Source organism: Pholcus phalangioides, unplaced genomic scaffold (assembly GCF_987345545.1).
Source record: "Pholcus phalangioides strain wild (caught in Gottingen) unplaced genomic scaffold, Ppha-v1.0 ptg000005l_1, whole genome shotgun sequence".
In the NCBI taxonomy this organism is placed as follows: domain Eukaryota; kingdom Metazoa; phylum Arthropoda; class Arachnida; order Araneae; family Pholcidae; genus Pholcus; species Pholcus phalangioides.
Window position 1 is genome coordinate 3,825,508 of NW_028301598.1, and position 19,116 is coordinate 3,844,623.

Below are 19,116 nucleotides of genomic sequence, written 5' to 3' on the forward strand. Positions count from 1 at the left end.
CCGATAGAGTGAGAGACCAGGTCAATGGACAACCAAAAGACCTACCTAGAGAGGATGAAAGCATGTGAGCGGCCAAAAGAGTGATCTAGAACAGCGGTTCTCAACCTTTTCTGACTCGCGGAGCCCTTTTCAGTGAATAATTTCTATAGCGGAGCCCTGTTTAACTCGAGGAGCCCTTTTTATTAAATTATTTATATGGCGGTACCCTTTAGGCCTTTTTTTTTTTGTTTGTTTATCAAATTTATTGATTTATTTTATTATTCTCGAGTGGCCGCGGAGCCCCTGGGGCACACGGAGCACCGGTTGAGAACCACTGATCTAGAGCATGACCTCCACAAAGGTAGGACTGGCAGGGCTCCAGTCCGGGCCAAATCTTATTATTTTCGTGGTTTTTTTTACACTATACTGCACAGAGAGAGAGGGGCCTGCCAAATATCTCAACCAAGAAGCTTGTGGTTGTAGGGGGCCATAATCTAGAGAATGTGCAAACATGCGGGGGACCAAAATAGTGTGCAAGTACGTAAATGACCAGAGTGACCAGGAGAATGTATGACTCTAAAAAAGTGACCTATCGAATATGTAATCATGGGAGTGAGCAAGAGCGAGATAAAGTATGCACAAGCATGAGAGAGTGACTAAAAGAGAGATCTAGAGTATGTGTGTAGGCATGGGTGTGACCAAAAGAGTGACTTAGAGAGTGTGTGTAAGCCCGCGACACATTTCTAGATCTTGAGTGATCCGCAACGCATTTACAGATCACTCAAGTGGCCCGCGACATGTTTTCAAATCAATGAAGTGGCACGCACTCTCCTAAAGGCTAAGCACCCTTGGCCTAACGCCTAACAAGGCAGGTTCTAGAGCAGGCGTTTTCAATAACCAATGGCCTAGAGGCCCCTCAAGGATCCTTGAAAATATCTCCTGGGGCCAACGAGCTTCGATAAGAAAACAATAATTACTCACCTCACTGTTTTCACATTGCTATACACTGAATATATATTTTGTAAAGAGATTCATGAGCTTATTTTATGGACACACGAGGTACCGTGGACTTTATCTTATTGGCCGTGTAATACGAAAGGTTAAGAACCCCGGTTCCAGAGCCTTCTTTCACTTGTTCATTTTCTTACAGTAAAATACTCTTTGGCTATATTTGATATGATAATCCGTAAAAATCACGATTCCGATTCCTTATCGGCGGTGTGCAACTTCATCGACAATTATTATTTCTTACTGATTAATTAATTAATTAATTTTCTTTACAGAAAGTAAGAATAGCTTCAACGGTGAGATTGAGCCTCGTGGAAGTTCTGTCGTCCGTCGATTGGCTAGACGATTTCGAAAAGGACCAATTGAAAGACAAGGTTTTGTATACGTTCAAAATAAAAAAAAAATATTTAATGAATTATTCGGGGAAAAAAATAATTAAAAAATAATATTCCTCACAATTAATTCACAATTATGTCTAAATTATCCGCAGATATTGAAATCCAGGTTCCGCCTAGTGATGACTGATATCACTTCGAGAATCGATGAAGTCAACCAATGGTTTTCCGGAGTGAGTTGAATTTTAATAATTCTTAATTAATTAATTAATTAATCAAATCATATCTTCAAGTTCTGACGCAGATGAAATTTCTAACTATCTCCTAATTATTTTTTCAACGTCTCACTGAACACATCTAACCTACGCTCTGACTGGAAAATTATTCCCATATCCCATCTATAGAAGATAATTCCCATCCATGAAACAGGTTCACTGTCCCACCCTCTTAATTTTAGAACTACTGCAATCACCTCCTCCTTGAACACATAGTTGCCAAGGAAATCCGTACCAATCTCGACCCGATTAACTTTTTCTTCCCTAACCAACATGGATTTACATCATCCGTTATCTGTATCTACCCAGTTAACTCTTTTCATATGTATCCGATATCATTTTCGTAGATTTTTCTAAAGCATTCGACAGGGTGTCCCGTAATAAACTTCTGCTAAAATTTTCAAACCTTGATCTAAATGTTCAACTGTTTAAGTGGGTGGGGGCCTTCCTCATTAACCGCAGCCAGTTTGTCTCATTGAAGGGTCAGAACTCATCATTTCTTCATGTCAAGTCTAGCACACCCCCCATGTTTCGGTTCTCTCGCCATTACTATTTCTAATTTATATAAATGATCTACCCGACTCCATAAACTGCCGGATCAGACTCTTCGCTGATGATTATGTCAATCATTGGACAAAACAGTGTCCAATTTTTCCGACCAAGAATCTTTCCAACACAACCTTAACATTATTTCCGAATGGTGCTCAACCTGGGAATTTCCCTTCAACTCCACAAAAACAGTTTTTATAAAAGTTACCCGTAAATTAATTCCCCAAGATTTCCCCTTTACTCGATAAACAATTCTTTGATCTCTGAGGTTTCCCATTATAAATACCTGGGCATTTTAATCTCTTCCGATCTCCGCTGGAAAATCTTCACGTTGACTATATTTTTAATAAATGTCTCCAAAAACTCTTTTCCCTTTGTCGTTACCTGAAATACTCCACTCGTCATGTCCGTCATCTGTGCTACCAGACATACATCCTCCCTGCTCCCCCCTATGCCTGTGAAGCCTGGGATCCCCATACACATACCAACATAGACAAATTAGAATCTATCCAAAATAAGTCCACTCGTTTTAACTGTTGGCCTTCGTCTGTGTCCATATCGGAGCTCAAGCGCCAACTCAATATCCAACCGCTCTCCTCGCTTAGACTTATTTCTCGTTAAACTTTTCTTTTCAAAATCCTCCATAGGTTTTTAATATCGACACTTCTCCAACATCAAACCCTCACATTTCTCTGTTAGACTCAACCATTCCCAAAAATTGCAGCCCACCTTTGCTTCTTCAGATTGTCACAAATTCAGCTTCTTCCCAAGGACTATTATCGACTGGAAGATCCTACCACCAAATATTGTAGATTGTACTATGATTTCCGAATTTTCCTGTACCATCAATCGTCATTTTCGTAACTTCCGCATCCTCTTGTATGGGCCTCGGCCAAACAGTATTGAATAAATAAATAAATGAATAACATTATTTTAAGTGATTAATGAAATCTTTCTCATTTCAGCTTTCAGTGAATAATCAGATCATTCCGAGTATTTTGAACATCCAGAAATTCGAAGCGACAAAGAAAATCGAGGCTATGATCGATCAGTCTGGACCGCAATGGTAAAACAAATACTAATCATTCGATTAATTTCGATTTTGTAGAATTAATTGATTAATCGATTCTTATATTGATTTTTTTGATTTGATTCCAACAGGGGAATATCTTCGATGACGTCCGATGTTCTCGAGCACGATCAGAACATTATTGGTAAAATAAAAATCTCAGTGTTCATACTAGTTTCCAAAAATTATTTATGTGAAAATTTTCCGCAATTAATTTAATTAATTCGAATTATTTTAAAATTTCAGCTGTTCATTTCGAGAAAATTGCGCAGCCATATTTGTATATTTCTCAACCAAGGTGAGCGATTTTGCTTTGATTGTAATTACTATCCAATTAATAATTGTTGAACTTCATTACTGGAATATTAGTTGTACTTACTGATAATTTTCAAAATGGTTCTATGCTATATAATGATTTAAAATTAAATTTACAGGAGACAAAATACGTTAATTTCAATCTTATGCAATCGGATTTAAATCTTAAATCTTAAATTTCACACCCTCGCTTGTGATTTTCAACCTCATTGCCATTGCGATGCAATTCAAGAAGTAAATAGTATTAAATACTTGGGTTTAATTGTAGACAGAGCAATTTAAAATGAAAATCTCATGATCATGAACTACTTAAAAAACTTCTTTTCGTTTTATATAATTTTTATTATACAAGTAAGAAAGTTTCCGCTAATTTCTTAAATGACCTTTACTATACTTGGTTTTATTCACTTATAAATTATGGTACAATTATATGGGGTGGTGATTATAAAACTAATTTATTGCCTTTATTTTCAATACTGAAAAGAGTTTTCAAAATTTTGAGTCGGGGTCAGTCTCATTCTTCTACCATTTTTAGAAATCTTAATGTACTTCCTTTACGACATAATGCTGTTTTTCGAATTATTCTTTTCTTAAACCGTAATAAAGGCTTACGCAGTTTAAAAGATAATGTTTCCGAGCGAAGATCTCATATGATTTACCGTTTTCCTACTTTTAGGAAAGAAATTTTTCGTAAACATTTTTATTACGTACATTGGTGATAAAACTATTGGAACTGCTAATAAAAAATGGATTTACATTACTAATAAAATAGACTAGAATGCAATTGAATAGAATGTAATCAACACATAGATTTACATAGGTGATCAATTTAAATTTCTAATAAAATGGATATTACGTAGCTGATAAAATTGATTTATATTTACGTATATTCTTTTACCGCAGTTACCTTTCGTTCGGGTCATTCGCGACGTACCTTGCTCGTGATTTACTCGAATACATCTCGACATTCAGTAAGTACTTCATTTTTGACTTGATAGACCAGTCGATAAAAAAGAACTAAAACGCGGATTTATTATTTTTAAATTTTGCCACCCCCTTTATCCCTTCTAGTATTTTATTTATTTATTTATTTATTTATTTATACAATATTGTTGGCCCTGGGACCTATACAAGAGGATGCGATTGAAAATGACAAAGATATTGTTTGATATTGGACAAAAAACTAGTGATAACGGAGGATTCGACAATATATACATATAGAGCTTGCGAGTTTCTTCCATTCACCAATGGTATGAGGGAAGAAGCTGTATTCAAAGCAGTCCGTGGAGCAAAAATAGGTTTTATTCTAAGGGAATGGCCGAGTCTTCTAGAGATGTAGGATGGTTTGGCTAAGATACCAGAAGCGTCTATGTTGAATTGACCATGGAAAATTTTATATAACAATCTTAATCGAGAAATGAGACGAAGAGTAGAGAGAGGGAGGAGATCGTTTTTGAGTTCGGACACGGAAACGAAAAATGACCAGCAGTCTTGAGCAAATCTGGAGGATTTATTTTGGATTGATTCGAGTTTGCCTATACTACTGCAGGTGTAGGGGGTCTCAGGTTTCAGTGGCGTAGGAAAGAACGAGGGAAGATATGAGTTTGGTAATAGAATAATCTGATACCCTGTATGATTTCCTTGAAAACTCATTCCTGAAATTGGCTAGCCTGGGCTGCATGTGGTCTGTTTGCTATAATTATACATATGATTTTGGTTTTAAACCGGTGTGCGGCATACAAATGAATTATGTGGTAAAATTGTTTATATTTCTGCTGCAGTACCGATGTAAATTTTATACGCTATATACAGGGTGGTGTCCTGTGAGCGCTAATGTGGTTTTTATTTCATCAACCGTCCGTCGTAGAGGTATAGTTCCAATTTAAAAAAATGTTCAAAAGCGTTCAAAAATTACCTTGTACCAGTTTTGAGAGTGAAAATACAGAGTGCAACAAAATAAAATAAAAATAATAAATTTTTATACGGTTTCCTTGCCCTCTAACTTCCAGTTAGAAAGTTTTTGCCCTGCCTCTCCTGAGGCCAACAAAAAAATTCCAAGTTTCCAAGTGCAATATTCATTGAGATATTCCAATGCAAAAATCGGAGCAAAGGTGGGAAACGGCAGCATAAATGATGGAAACGAGCGTTGTGTCCTTTAGTTCTTGCTGTTCTTTCATAACTTTTCTCCGATTTTCGAATTCAAATACCTTTGCTAATATTGCTCTTAGAAACGTGGAATTTTTTCTGTTGACCTCAGGAAGTTTTTAACTGGAAGTTAGAGGACAAAGATTTCCACAGGTTTTATAAAATTCGTACATTATCATAGAGGAAATAGAGGCTTATAGAGAGGATTATAGAGATATACAAAAATTCGTACATTGTTATACAGGATATGTTTAAATATAGAGTTCAAAATATAGTGGAATGTTGAAAAATATCTGTACAAAAAAAATATAGACACAATGAAATCTAAATTAACAAGGAAAAAATTAATGAAAATTTCGAACTATAGGAAATCTTAAATTAATGAAAGACATAACTCCAAAAAACCGTTTAAAATGAAACTGTGAAAGAAATTGTCTGAGAACCAATTAAAATTCGGAATCGATGAATAGAAAATAAGGAAAATATTTGGCAGAACACCCGTGAAAATTCTGGAAAAATGAGAGAAATGATCCCAGAATTGACGAATATTCGGAATAAACGAGAGATATAATTCCAGCATATCCATGAAAATCCAGAATCCATTAAAGACATTATTACCTCAAGTGCAGGCGCCCTAAAACGTGTGGCCCGGTGCGACCGCACCTGTCGCACATCCCTAAGGTCAGATCTTTCTTCAATCACGTACTGGCTTCAAAAATTCGGGGACATGTTTCGCGAACCGGCAAAAGAAATTTACACAGTCCATCGGTTGAGAAACAATGTTCATAAACTACGATAATACACTCATGTCCATAAATCAAGGATAATTCAGAATCACACGGAAATCGAAATCTAAAGTAAAAATTTCACCTGTAGAATTATCACACACATCTGCAAGAATGATATTCAAATTTCAGGAAGCCACCTGATGATGCCGATAGTACGTCACAATGACGAGAGTGTAAGAGGGGGGTATATAAGGAATGGTGGCAAAGAAGTGAAATTGTTCACCAGAGTTCTGTAAGGCGCTCAGTGCCATAAGCGAATAGTTGTGACACAGAGGACGCATGTGGATGATTTTTAACGTGGTAGAATTATCGGCCACCTGGAATGTGGGCGTACTCAGATGGAAGTATCCGAGGAACTTGGAATTGCCCAAAGTGTCATCTCTAGGCTTTGGCAACGATTCCAAGATAACGGAAATGTCAGTAGACGTTACAGTACAGGTCGCCCCTGAGTTACAACGCCGAATGAAGACCGGTATTTGGCAGTAACTGCCAAAAGAAGCAGACGGAGCACAGCATCCGACCTGTCTCGTCATCTATCTGCAGCCACGGGTACCACAGTTTCAAGGCAAACCGTGTACAGACGTTTGGGAGATATTGGTCTATATGCTCGCAGGCCTGTCAGATGTGTTCCGCTCACGGCAACTCACGGCGATTACCCTGGAGTAGAGAACATGCAATGTGGACATCGTCACAGTGGGCTTGTGTGATGTTTTCCGACGAGTCCAGGTTTAACTTGCAGCCTGATTCACGTCGGCCTTTCATATGGAGAACGCCAGGTACCCGTTACCACCAAGACAACATCATTGAACGACACCGTTACGGTGGTGCAGCATTGCTCGTTTGGGGTGGAATTATACTGGGTTCCAGAACAGATCTGCATGTTCAAACCGGAACCACGAAAGCCCAAATGTATCGGGACATCATTCTGGAACAACATGTACGTTTGTTTAGGGGTGCCATGGGCGCAGAATTTGTGTTTATGGACGACAACGCCCGTCCTCACCGAGCAAACATCGTAAACGAATGCCTTGAATCTGAGGATATAACCCGTATGGAATGGCCTGACTTGAATCCGATAGAGCGTGTGTGGGACATGCTTGGCCGACGAGTTACAGCCCGTCAACCCCCTCCCACATGTGTACCGGAACTTCGGAGAGCATTGCTTGCTGAGTGGAGTGATCTTCCCCAAGATCAGATCGATAATTTGATATTCAGCATGCCTAGGCGTTGTACGGACTGTATTTCATCGCATGGGAGACATACAATGTATTTAACCATCATACCAACCATGTCATAGAAAGTTTTTGTGAAGGAGATATTTTTTACAATTGCTCCAGGGAGCAAAAATCGTAGTTTTTATGAATGGTGTCATACATACACCATCGTTTTTGTTCTTTATATTTTGTTTAATAAATGGGCTTTATGAATAAGTAACGTTTGTTTTGTTTCTGAACCTTTATTTGCCGGAGCTGGCATTATCCTTAATTTATGGACATGAGTGTACAATGATCGTAATTATTTAATTTATTTTTACCGAACACAATCTTGTTTTTTCCTTTGTTATAATATCTGTGTTGTAGATCTGATGAAGGAAGTCAATGGCAACAAAACGATTTGGGACATCATGGAGATCCGACACAAGTCCAAAAACTGTCACGACGAACTCAAAATTAATGGCTCTTCATCCAGGGTAAGTACAAGAGTTTTTTATAGTATTTATTGTTAAAAAGATTGAATTAAGGGGTCTTCTACATTTTAACATGGAAATTATGTAGAAATATTATTTATCCAATGATTTATTTCAAATTTCTACCCCATATATTTGATTGTGTATGCTATCCTATGCCAGTGTGCAAAATTTTCCACATCTCTCTAATACTTAATTTTTAAAAAAAATTCCAAAAAAAAGCAGTTTGCACGCATGATAAAATAGCATGATACCAATGTCAACGTCTTTTGATCAGATCACTCGTGTGCTGGCAAACTCTCTAGGTCAGTGCTTCTTAATCTTTTTTTGCCCGTGGCCCCCCTTTGAACCATATTTTTTTCTCGTGGCTCCCCAGAGTTTTCGACCCTCGTCTAGAAGCAAGATCCTTTATACGTATTGAATTGATTTTTTCAGTGAATTTATACCGAACGAAAATTTTGCAAATAAGATTGGCCTCCAGACAACTGGACTAGAATTTATTGAGCTCCCTGCTAGTCCGAGTTCTAGTCAGGGCCGTCTCAACATCATGGGCGCCTTAGGCAAAGTGATGCTATGGTAGTCCTATACTTATCTGTAAATAAACAGCCTACATATTTCCTACTTATTTTCAAAATTTATTGTACTATACAAAATATCATAAGGTTGGGTCACTTATATACATGAGGCCCCCGGGCATGCCCCTAGCAAGAGTGGGACTGACAGAGCTGCAGCCTGGGACCTGATATGGTTTTCATCATTTTTTGTTTTTCATACTATAAATTTATAATGTAGGGGTCTGTGAAAAATGTAGCCGGGGGCCGGCGAAAAACCCCATCCTAGGGAACCTGCTGCAAAATGTAGGCGGTGAGGCCCGGGTGGGTTCATACCCTAAAGATGGCCCTGGTTTTATGAGTGGTTTTGTTGGATTCTGTAAGTGTATAGTGACTAATATAAAAACTTTATTTCTTCACACCTTAAATTTTCTTCTCAGCTCTCTGCAGCTCCCCCAAACCACTTGTTATGGTTCCCTTTATTTTCTTCCGTGGCCCCCTTGAAGTATCCCAGTAGCACTAGGAGCCCCCCCCCCCCCCCCCCCGGTTGATAACCACTGCTCTAGGTCACTCGCTGACCTGGCCCCTTACTGTCTCGGAAATATGATCCAGAGGGCGCCATGAAGAATCATATTGGTAGAAAGACGTAACGCCGGGTTTATAAAAATTTAACTCTGAGCTTAACCTTTTGGCCGATAGATGGCAGCACAAATAAATCTTCTTGAATGTCCGTTATGTATAGGGTGATCATACGTCCCATATTTACCAGGACGTTCCCGGTTTTCTCTGGTTGCCCAGCCTAGATGTTGGCCTAATCATAGCATCCATCTGGAGGATATCATATTTCGTTTAGCAACTGCTGATACTGTGAATTAGAAGAACGGGGAGATAGTTACTTAGGGCCGTCTTAAGAGCAACAGGGACACCCCCCCCCTCCCTCCCCGAGCACAATATGATATTCCGGGGGCCTTAATAACTGGCTGGAAATGCCAAAATATCTATTCAGTACTTTTCCTCCACGCAATACAAGCACCAATTTACCAACAAACAATTCGGCACAAGTGAGTGAGCGCTTGACCGAGGCAGTTATGACCAAGTGAGTAAATGATTGAGTGATCAAGCGCGTTCACGCGCTCAAGCCGGTGACCAGGAGAGAAAATGAGTGTGACCAAGCGAGCACATGCGTGAGTGAACGAGCAAGTGAAGTGATCAAGTTGGCAAATGAGTGAGCAAGTGCGTGAATGAGCAAATGAGTGAGTCACTTGGTCACTAATTTTCTCACTCGAACTCGTATTTTCCACTTGGTCACTCATTTGCTCATTCACTCACTGATTCACTCAATTGCTTATTTGCTCACTTGTTTGTTCACTTGGTCACCAATTTACTCATTTGAACATGTATTCGCTCACTTGGTCACCAATTTACTCATTTGAACATGTATTCGCTCACTTGGTCACCAATTTACTCATTTGAACATGTATTCGCTCACTTGGTCACTCACTTGCTCACTCAGTCGCTAATTTGCTTACTTGGTTATTCACTTGCGCATTCGCTCACTCATTTTCTCAATCGCTAACCTGGTCACTCAATTTCTCACTTCATCACTCATTTGCTCATTTACTCACTCAGCAAGTGACGTGCTCAATTACTCATTAAGTCACTCATTTGCTCATTAAGTCACTCATTTGCTCATCCATTCACTCATTTGCTCACTCACTTGCTCATCTATTCACTCATTTGCTCACTCACTTGCTTATCCTTTCACTAATTTGCTCACTTTGTCACTCAGTCACTCACTTGCTCAACGATTCACTAATTTGCTCACATGATCACTCACTTGCTCAACGATTCACTAATTTGCTCACATGATCACTCACTTGCTCAACGATTCACTCACTTGCTCAACGATTCACTAATTTGCTCACATGATCACTCACTTGCTCATCCTTTCACTCAGTCACTCACTTGCTCAACGATTCACTAATTTGCTCACATGATCACTCACTTGCTCATCCATTCACTCATCTGCTCACTTGGTGTTATTCGCTTACTCATTCACTCAATCACAAAGAGCACATGCACCCGCATGGTTATTTACTCTTGTGCAACCGCGGGTTTGAGCAAGCATGCGTTATCGAATTCGCTCAAGCCGCTTGTACAATCACGATTCTTGCGCAAGAAGATTGATTGCACATGCATGCTTGTCAAGCTTCAAGTTACGTGTATATACAGGGTGTCCTGTAAGTGCTAGCACGGCCTTTATCTCATCAACCGTCCGTCGTAGAGGTACGATTCCAGTTTAAGAAATTCTCAACAGGTTTTCAAAAATTACCCTGTACCAGTTTTGAGAGTGAAAATACAGCGTATAACAAAATTTAAACAAAATCTAAATTTTTATACGGTCGTCCCCTGTGTCCTCTAACTTCCAATCAGAAAGTGTTGCCTTGTCTCTGCTGATGCCAACAAAAAAAAAAATTCCATGTTTTCAAGTGCAATATTCACAGAGATATTGGAATTCGAAAAACGGAGGAAATTTCGGGGAAAAAAACAGTGTTAAATGAGGGTAAAACGGTTTTTCCGCCTGTGACTTAATGAGTAATTGAGCACGTCACTTGCCGAGTGAGTAAATGAGCAAATGAGTGATCAAGTGAGAAATTGAGTGACCAGGTTAGCGATTGAGCAAATGAGTGACCAGGTTATCAATTGAGCAAATGAGTGAGTTAATGAGCAAGTGAATAACCAAGTAAGCAAATTAGCGACCGAATGAGCAAGTGAGTGACCAAGTGAGTAATTGAGAAAGTGAGTGACCAAGTGAGTAATTGAGCAAGTGAGTGACCAAGTGAGTAATTGAGCAAGTGAGTGACCAAGTAAGTAATTGAGCAAGGCAGTGACCAAGTGAGCGAATACGTGTTCAAATGAGTAAATTGGTGACCAAGTGAACAAATAAGTGAGCAAATGAGCAATTGAGTAAATGAGCAAAGAGTGACCAAGTGGTAAATACGTGTTCGAGTGAGGAAATTAGTGACCAAGTGACTCACGCATTTGCTCATTCACGCACTTGCTCACTCATTTGCCAACTTGATCACTTCACTCGCTCGTTCACTCACGCATGTGCTCGCTTGGTCAGCTTTAGATTTCTTCATTTGACTGGTTTTTTTTTCCAGGGTGAAGTGATGTCGATCCTGCAGATTGCGATGCCAGAATTGAATTCGATCGGCATCTCCTTCAACGTGAGTGTGAATCTTGAACCATATTTTCCCCTCCGAGAATCTTTCATGATTGGCCCATTGACGATCACAATTCTTTATTCCAGGCATACAAGATTACGGATGATCAGGATGATGATCTCCCCGGATTGAGTTACACCGACGAGCAGATGTTCTTCTTGTCGTACGCTCAGGTAATCGTTCGTTGTATTGTCACACAATTCAGTGATACAAATTATTAGCAGAGTCGCCCTTAGGCGTGTGCGACGTACCGGGCGGTCGCACATACTGTAATGCCTTTCATAAATTCTGAATTTTTATCCATTCCGGAACGACTTCGTTCACTATTTCTGAATTTCGTATATTCTGGAATTATGATATATGTTCTGGAATGAATATATACGAATATTATGAATTTTCTCATCTATTTAGTTCAAACTGTTTTCTAACTGGAACTATTTCGTTCATTATTCCTGAATATTCACTATTCTGGGACTAATGAATTTTCACTATTCTGGAACTATGAATTTTTACTATTCTGGAACTATGAATTTTCACTATTCTGGAGCTATGAATTTTCATTCATTCTGGAACTATTTCGTTCATTATTCCCGAATTTTCACTATTTTGGAACTATGAATTTTCACTATTGTGGAACTACGAATTTTCACTATTGTGGAACTACGAATTTTCACTATTGTGGAACTACGAATTTTCACTATTCTGGAACTACGAATTTTCATCTGGAACTGTGAATTTTCATCTGGAACTGTGAATTTTCATCTGGAACTGTGAATTTTCATCTGAAACTATGAATTTTCAATATTCTGGAACTATAAATTTTCATCTATTCTGGAACTATTTCGTTCATAATTATTCCTGAATTTTCACTATTCTGGAACTATGAATTTTCACTATTCTGGAGCTATGAATTTTCACTCATTCTGGAACTATGAATTTTCATTCATTCTGGAACTATTTCGTTCATTATTCCCGAATTTTCACTATTCTGGAACTATGAATTTTCACTATTCTGGAACTATGAATTTTCACTATTGTGGAACTACGAATTTTCACTATTTTGGAACTATGAATTTTCACTATTCTGGAACTACGAATTTTCACTATTCTGGAACTACGAATTTTCATCTGGAACTGTGAATTTTCATCTGAAACTATGAATTTTCAATATTCTGGAACTATAAATTTTCATCTATTCTGGAACTATTTCGTTCATAATTATTCCTGAATTTTCACTATTCTGGAACTATGAATTTTCATTCATTCTGGAACTATTCCGTTCATTATTCCTGAATTTTCACTATTCTGGAACTATGAATTTTCACTATTCTGGAACTACGAATTTTCACTATTCTGGAACTATGAATTTTCACTATCCTGGAACTATGAATTTTCATTTATTCTGGAACTATTCCGTTCATTATTCTTGAATTTTCACTATTCTGGAACTATTCCGTTCATTATTCTTGAATTTTCACTATTCTGGAACTATTCCGTTCATTATTCTTGAATTTTCACTATTCTGGAACTATATTTATTATTACTATAACTATGAATTTTCTCTATTCTGGAATTATTTCTTTCATTTGTTCCGAATTTTCATCCATTTAAAACCATATTCAACTGACCACTATCGTGGAGCCAGTGGGGTTCGAACCAGGGACCTCGCGATCCGAGTCCGTCACTGTGACCACTCGACCCCCACACCGGCGAATCTAAAGCCCGCAACTTCTCAGTCAAACCGCCAGGTATGAATACTACTACTGAACATTCACCTCGTCCATATTCCTCTACGGAGCTTCTAACGAATTTGGTGCATGTTGGAATGAGCGTGTTCGTGTTGTGAACCTGATGCGAAGTATTTTTCCGTGTAATCCTTGTTATGTGTAATGCTGCCATCTGCTATCAGTTTTTCACAACTTTCGTTTCGCCTCCATACGATACGAGCATGCTTGCACAAGCATCAGTTCGTACACTGGAGGCAATACACGGGAAATTCACCGACAAACAATTCGACACAAGTGAAAGAACGCTTGATCGACGCAATGACCTAGTGAGTAAATGAGTCAGTACTTTTTCCGCTGTGCAACCGAGGGTTAAGATTTGGTATTCAACCCAAGTCTGATCCTCAGTTAGCGTGATTAGTGGTTGAATATTTTCCCCCCTCTGAAGACGACACCCACTGTGTGTCGTCGTAAATGCATTAGGAGTTATTTGTATTTTTCGTGTATTTGCCGTATTCGTTGATGACTTCTTAATATTACACCATTTAGCTGCAAAATCATGGCTTCCCTCATTCATCCACCCACCCTTTCGGATTGCACGGCACTTCTAATCCTTTCGGTATTGTCTTGTACAGTTGGGGAAGTTGCGAACTACGTTAAAGTTACTAAACAATCGCTCACCGCGGAAAAGGATGAGTTACTGCAAATCAAAATGAAATTCGCCGAAACAAATATGATTTATAAGTCATGAGAAATAATCTTCATCATTGATGTCAAAAATTCAAGTGAGACTCGTTGAAAATAAGGAGTAAAAACGGGACATTGGATTGAGAATTTGGAAATTGCCGAAATTATGGCAATATTCCGTAAAAAACGTGTCGTATAGTCACTCTATGTATATGTTAAGGTAATAATTTGATAAATCGGTTATAACGCGTATTTATCAATCGTCTTTTCAAAACCGTTGGAAAAGGACTCTGCCAATCGTTTGGTGGGGGGGGGGGGGGGATTATGAAGACCGAGATGCTCGCGGGGAAAGGAAAAAATGTATTCCAGCATAAAATATGCCCTCTAACATTTTTTTGCTCCCAGATGAGTTGTGTTTTATCTCAACTGCATAGGCTTGTTTATCTGTCCACAGAATTTCGATATCTGTGTGGAATGACAAATAACATATGCTACCTTATAATATATATTTCTCAAGTTCAATAAATGGTTAGGTTCCCCGGAGGCACCCGAGTCCTCACGGACAATGTGCTTATATCACCGAGTGTGACAGAGCCTGGGTGTCTCTCGGTTACTATCACCATCACCTTATACAATTCGGGGAATTTTTTTCTGCGCAGAAAAAATCTCTGTGTACATAGTAGCATTCTCAGTCATTCTCAGACTCTAAACATCTATGTTTTGTTAACTTATTTACCTGCAATTAAAATTTCCCCAAGATGTCATCCCCAAAAAATTATGAAAAATTCAAGTCCATTCATCTCATCCAGAAACACGTAAAAACAAAAAATTAGCGGCGGAATGCAATTATTAAAGATACAAAAAAATTATTAAATATGACGACACTTGGCTACTCATCACCTCTCGCGCTTTTTTGGCGATATCTATAAATAACGCCTTTCTTCTCTTTTTTTCCCCCTAGAAACTAGTTATTTTTCTCTTTTTTTTCCTTTTTCCCTGTCTGTGCTTGCATGATCATGTGTTGTTTGAATGACGTCACTCTAAGCCTCTACGGTTGCAGGATTTTTTGTCATTCTTGGCCTCTATTGGCGTTCAAAATATTTACATTTTTTTTGTGACACATAATAATTCCCCGCCGGGTATTTTTATATATTTGTGCATATTTAAATGAGTGGAATCAGTGGTAATTTTTTTCGAAACTTTTTGAGGATGACACCTTCGGACCCTTTCCTTGTTAGTAAATTTGATAAATTTATCACTTTTACCGGCGGTTATTCATTATACCCAATCGTCGTTGGTAAATTTGATAAATACTTTTAATGTATTGTCTTTATCTGTGATTATGCATAATGACTTTGTGTTATTGGTGAATTTGATGAATATGGAAATTATTCCAAATTAGTCCAGTATGGGTGGTGAATATATTCGGGCCCCGATATAATAACAAATTTTACGATCGCACCCCGGTATAATGACACAATATATGTATGAATTACCATGTATAGTATATCATATAGTGCGATTTATCATGTTTAGAAACGACGCGACACTTGGGTATTATGCATAATCACCGGTAAAAGAATTAATTTAGGGAAACTGGTAAAATTCACCAATGACGCGACGCTTCGGTATTATGCATAATCGCTTTAGTGATAAATGAAGAAGTAGGGAAATTCATCAAATTTACCGACGATGCATGGGCACTAATCACCTTTAGAAATGATAAATTTAGGGAAATTAATCGAATTTACCAATGACGCTTGTATACTATGCATAATCGCCGGTAAAATTGTTAAATTTAGAGAAATTTAACAAATATACCAACGATGCTTGGGTACTATGCATAATGACCGGCAAAAGTGATTAATTCGGGGAAATTGATCGAATTCGCCAACTACGCAACGCTTGGGTACTACGCATAATCGCCCCCAAAGGTGATAAATTGATGGAAATATATCAAGCATACCAAAACGTTCGGTGATTATGCATAATAACCGGATTTATCCCATTTACGTACGAACGTTTCTGGCCCGCTGACTAAGAAAGTTGCGCAACCCCGCTGTATATATTTATTAATATATATTTTTTTAATTTGGTACTATACAGCTTTGTGCATACTTGAATAGGTCTAAAGTAATTTTTTCCAAATAACTTTATCTAATTTTCCGTGTATTACCACTTCCCTTACTGTGACTTAACTTTTGTAACACACTGTATATCAATATGGTAAATATTTTGCTTTCATTCTAGTCGTTGTGTGAAGCGAAGAGGGATGAAGATGAGGAATCAAATCCTTGGAGAAAGGACGGAAATCCGTCTCACCACGAAAGGTATTGAATTGGACAATCTGCACGTACATACATACAGGGTGTTTCAGAAAAAACATCCTAAGTTTTTGAAATGACATAACTTGGTGTTAGATGGAAACATGAAACCTGGGAAATGAAAATCAAATGAAAAGAGGGCCACAACAAGTGTTGAAGGGTACCATGGAAAGCTGTGAAGAACGAATTACAGCTTTCAAGTAAAATATGAGGCGAGAAAATGTTACCAATTTCAGAATCCAGAAGAACTGTCCACAGAACCAGGGCATGGCCCCCACAAGAGGGAGGCTGACAGGGCTGCAGCCCCGGGGCCCGGGAGAATTTTCATCATTTTTTTGTTTTTTCACGCCATAAATTCACTATAAAGGGGCCCGTGAAAAGTCTCATCTAGGGGCCCCGCTCCAGGATGTGGGGGCCATGAACCAGGGTCCTCTTAACCCATGAGCCCATGTGGGCATGACTCGGGATCTCATATCCATGGGGGCCCCCCACCATGATGAAATCTGTTGCTATAACTTTCAAATGTAAGTATGTAAATATGTAGGATGTTACTTCCAGCTAAGTAGGGGTTCTCACAATCTCACTTTGCCCGAGGACCCCATGATGTTGAGACAGTCATGCATGACCCCCCCCCCCCCCCCGCCCAAGGAGGAAGCTCACTGAACTCTTGTCCAGGGTAGGCGCGGTTCCAGGATGATGTGTCTTGAGGGTCGATTGTAGGTTCGCGTTGGGATCGTCCCAAATTTTACACAGACGTACTTTCCACATTTAATTTGGCTCTTGAGAAAGAAACATGGCCACCCACTGTCTGGATTCGTGCCTGACCCAGGGTTCCAGAGATCGATCACATTTACAAAAGTTTTGTTCATTATAAATTTGCTTAGTGTGACCATAAGTCCCTTATTTCCCGGGACAGTCCCGGTTTTTTCTGTTTTTCTGGCTGTCCCGACTTTTTTTCTAGAATGTTCCGGTTTTTAACGTATTTCTAACGAAGATAACTTGACTTTTTCTTCAAATCAACGAACGAAATTATCTTCCCAACTCAGAAATTATGCTAGGATAATTTATGATTTCAAATAAGAATATTTCTCTCACATATTTGTTATGTTTTTATTTTAATTCACTGCAATGAATGCGGCTTTTCTGGGATTTTAGCACGAGTTGGCGACTTTGCTTACTTTTGGCATCATTTTTGGTGGTAATTGGCAATGTCCCGTATTTTCCCGTATTTCGAAGTCTGATTCCCCGTATTTTTATCGAGTAAATATGGTCAGCCTAGTTTTGATTGAATTCATAGAAAGGGTCTCGTTCTGGGATGAGGTTGGGGGGGGGGGGCATGAACAACACGGGGAGGAACCTATGGGATGGAAATATTGCCCAAAGGGGGAATAGGCTTTTTTTTTTCTTTTCAAACCGAGCACAACTCAGGTCTATCGCCATGGGTAATTTACTACCTAGTGAGTTGTGCCGGAAGTGTAAGTGTGTGTACCTAACAGTCTGAGTGCGTATCTAGTGTTGTGTATGATTTTTCAGTGCTGCCATCTATATCTCAGAAGTGAAGTGAGTGATGTGTAGTGACTGAATATTTGTACTGTTTGTAGGACTGTTGCTCTCTGTGGCGAGACTTTTTAACGGGGAGATCGGCTCGTATTTGCGCCTCGAAGTTGGGAACCACAGAAAAACCAACTTCAGCCAACCACCGCTGTGGTGACGGTGGGGCTCGAACACGTGCGATGCGAGTCCTTCACTATGACCACTCAACCACCACAGCGGCGGGGCCCATAGGCTGAAAAGGCTTGACTACCCGTTCCTCAAATTTGTCGCTCTAGGCCAGGGGTCTTCAGCATTTCCGACATGGTGGGCCAAAATTAAACTTCCCAAGAAGCCAGCGGGCCACCAACTCATGTAATTTAGTGACATGTCAATAGAATGGGCCAATAGTGCCCGAAATTAAATGGGGACAAAAATGATTGAATAATTGTACTATTTCTTTTATCAATTATCATTTTTTATTAGTTCTGTAAAAACAAATTCACTATTTCTGAAAAAGTTTTTGATTAATTATTGGTTCTTTAATTATTTATTTTGGTAATTCCGAGAAATTATTTGCCTTCTCTCAATATTATCCTGAAATTATTTTCTTTGAATAATTATGGTAATTATTCTTTTATTGATTGTGAAATAATTCCTATTATTGATATTTATGAGGTTTTCTTTTTTTTCACTTATTCTGAAATTATTTTTTTCAGAAATTTAAAAATTATTTCTTTCAGTAATTTTGAATTTTCATGAATTTCTGGAATTATTTCTTTCATTAATTGTGAAATTATGTTTTTCATTAATTCCTAGAATTTATCGGTTTTCAATGTTTTCAAGCATTTTCTTTTAGCTCCGAGGGCTAAATGTGGCCCGCGTTGAAGACCCATGTAATACGATATAGGCCATTTAGCCTC

At 38.6% G+C, this 19,116-nt stretch overlaps 1 protein-coding gene across 1 annotated transcript in view; it reads left to right on the forward strand.

The window, feature by feature from the left end:
• The window catches only part of LOC149085747 (neprilysin-1-like), a 107,622-nt gene that overhangs the window by 84,042 nt on the left and 4,464 nt on the right, over window positions 1-19,116 (forward strand). The window contains exons 11-20 of the mRNA XM_089232142.1: window positions 1,263-1,361; window positions 1,478-1,555; window positions 3,112-3,212; window positions 3,308-3,360; window positions 3,462-3,513; window positions 4,434-4,501; window positions 8,044-8,153; window positions 11,866-11,931; window positions 12,015-12,101; window positions 16,590-16,669. Coding sequence (XP_089088268.1) covers window positions 1,263-1,361; window positions 1,478-1,555; window positions 3,112-3,212; window positions 3,308-3,360; window positions 3,462-3,513; window positions 4,434-4,501; window positions 8,044-8,153; window positions 11,866-11,931; window positions 12,015-12,101; window positions 16,590-16,669 — 794 coding nt within the window. The remainder of the gene's footprint in view (window positions 1-1,262; window positions 1,362-1,477; window positions 1,556-3,111; window positions 3,213-3,307; window positions 3,361-3,461; window positions 3,514-4,433; window positions 4,502-8,043; window positions 8,154-11,865; window positions 11,932-12,014; window positions 12,102-16,589; window positions 16,670-19,116) is intronic.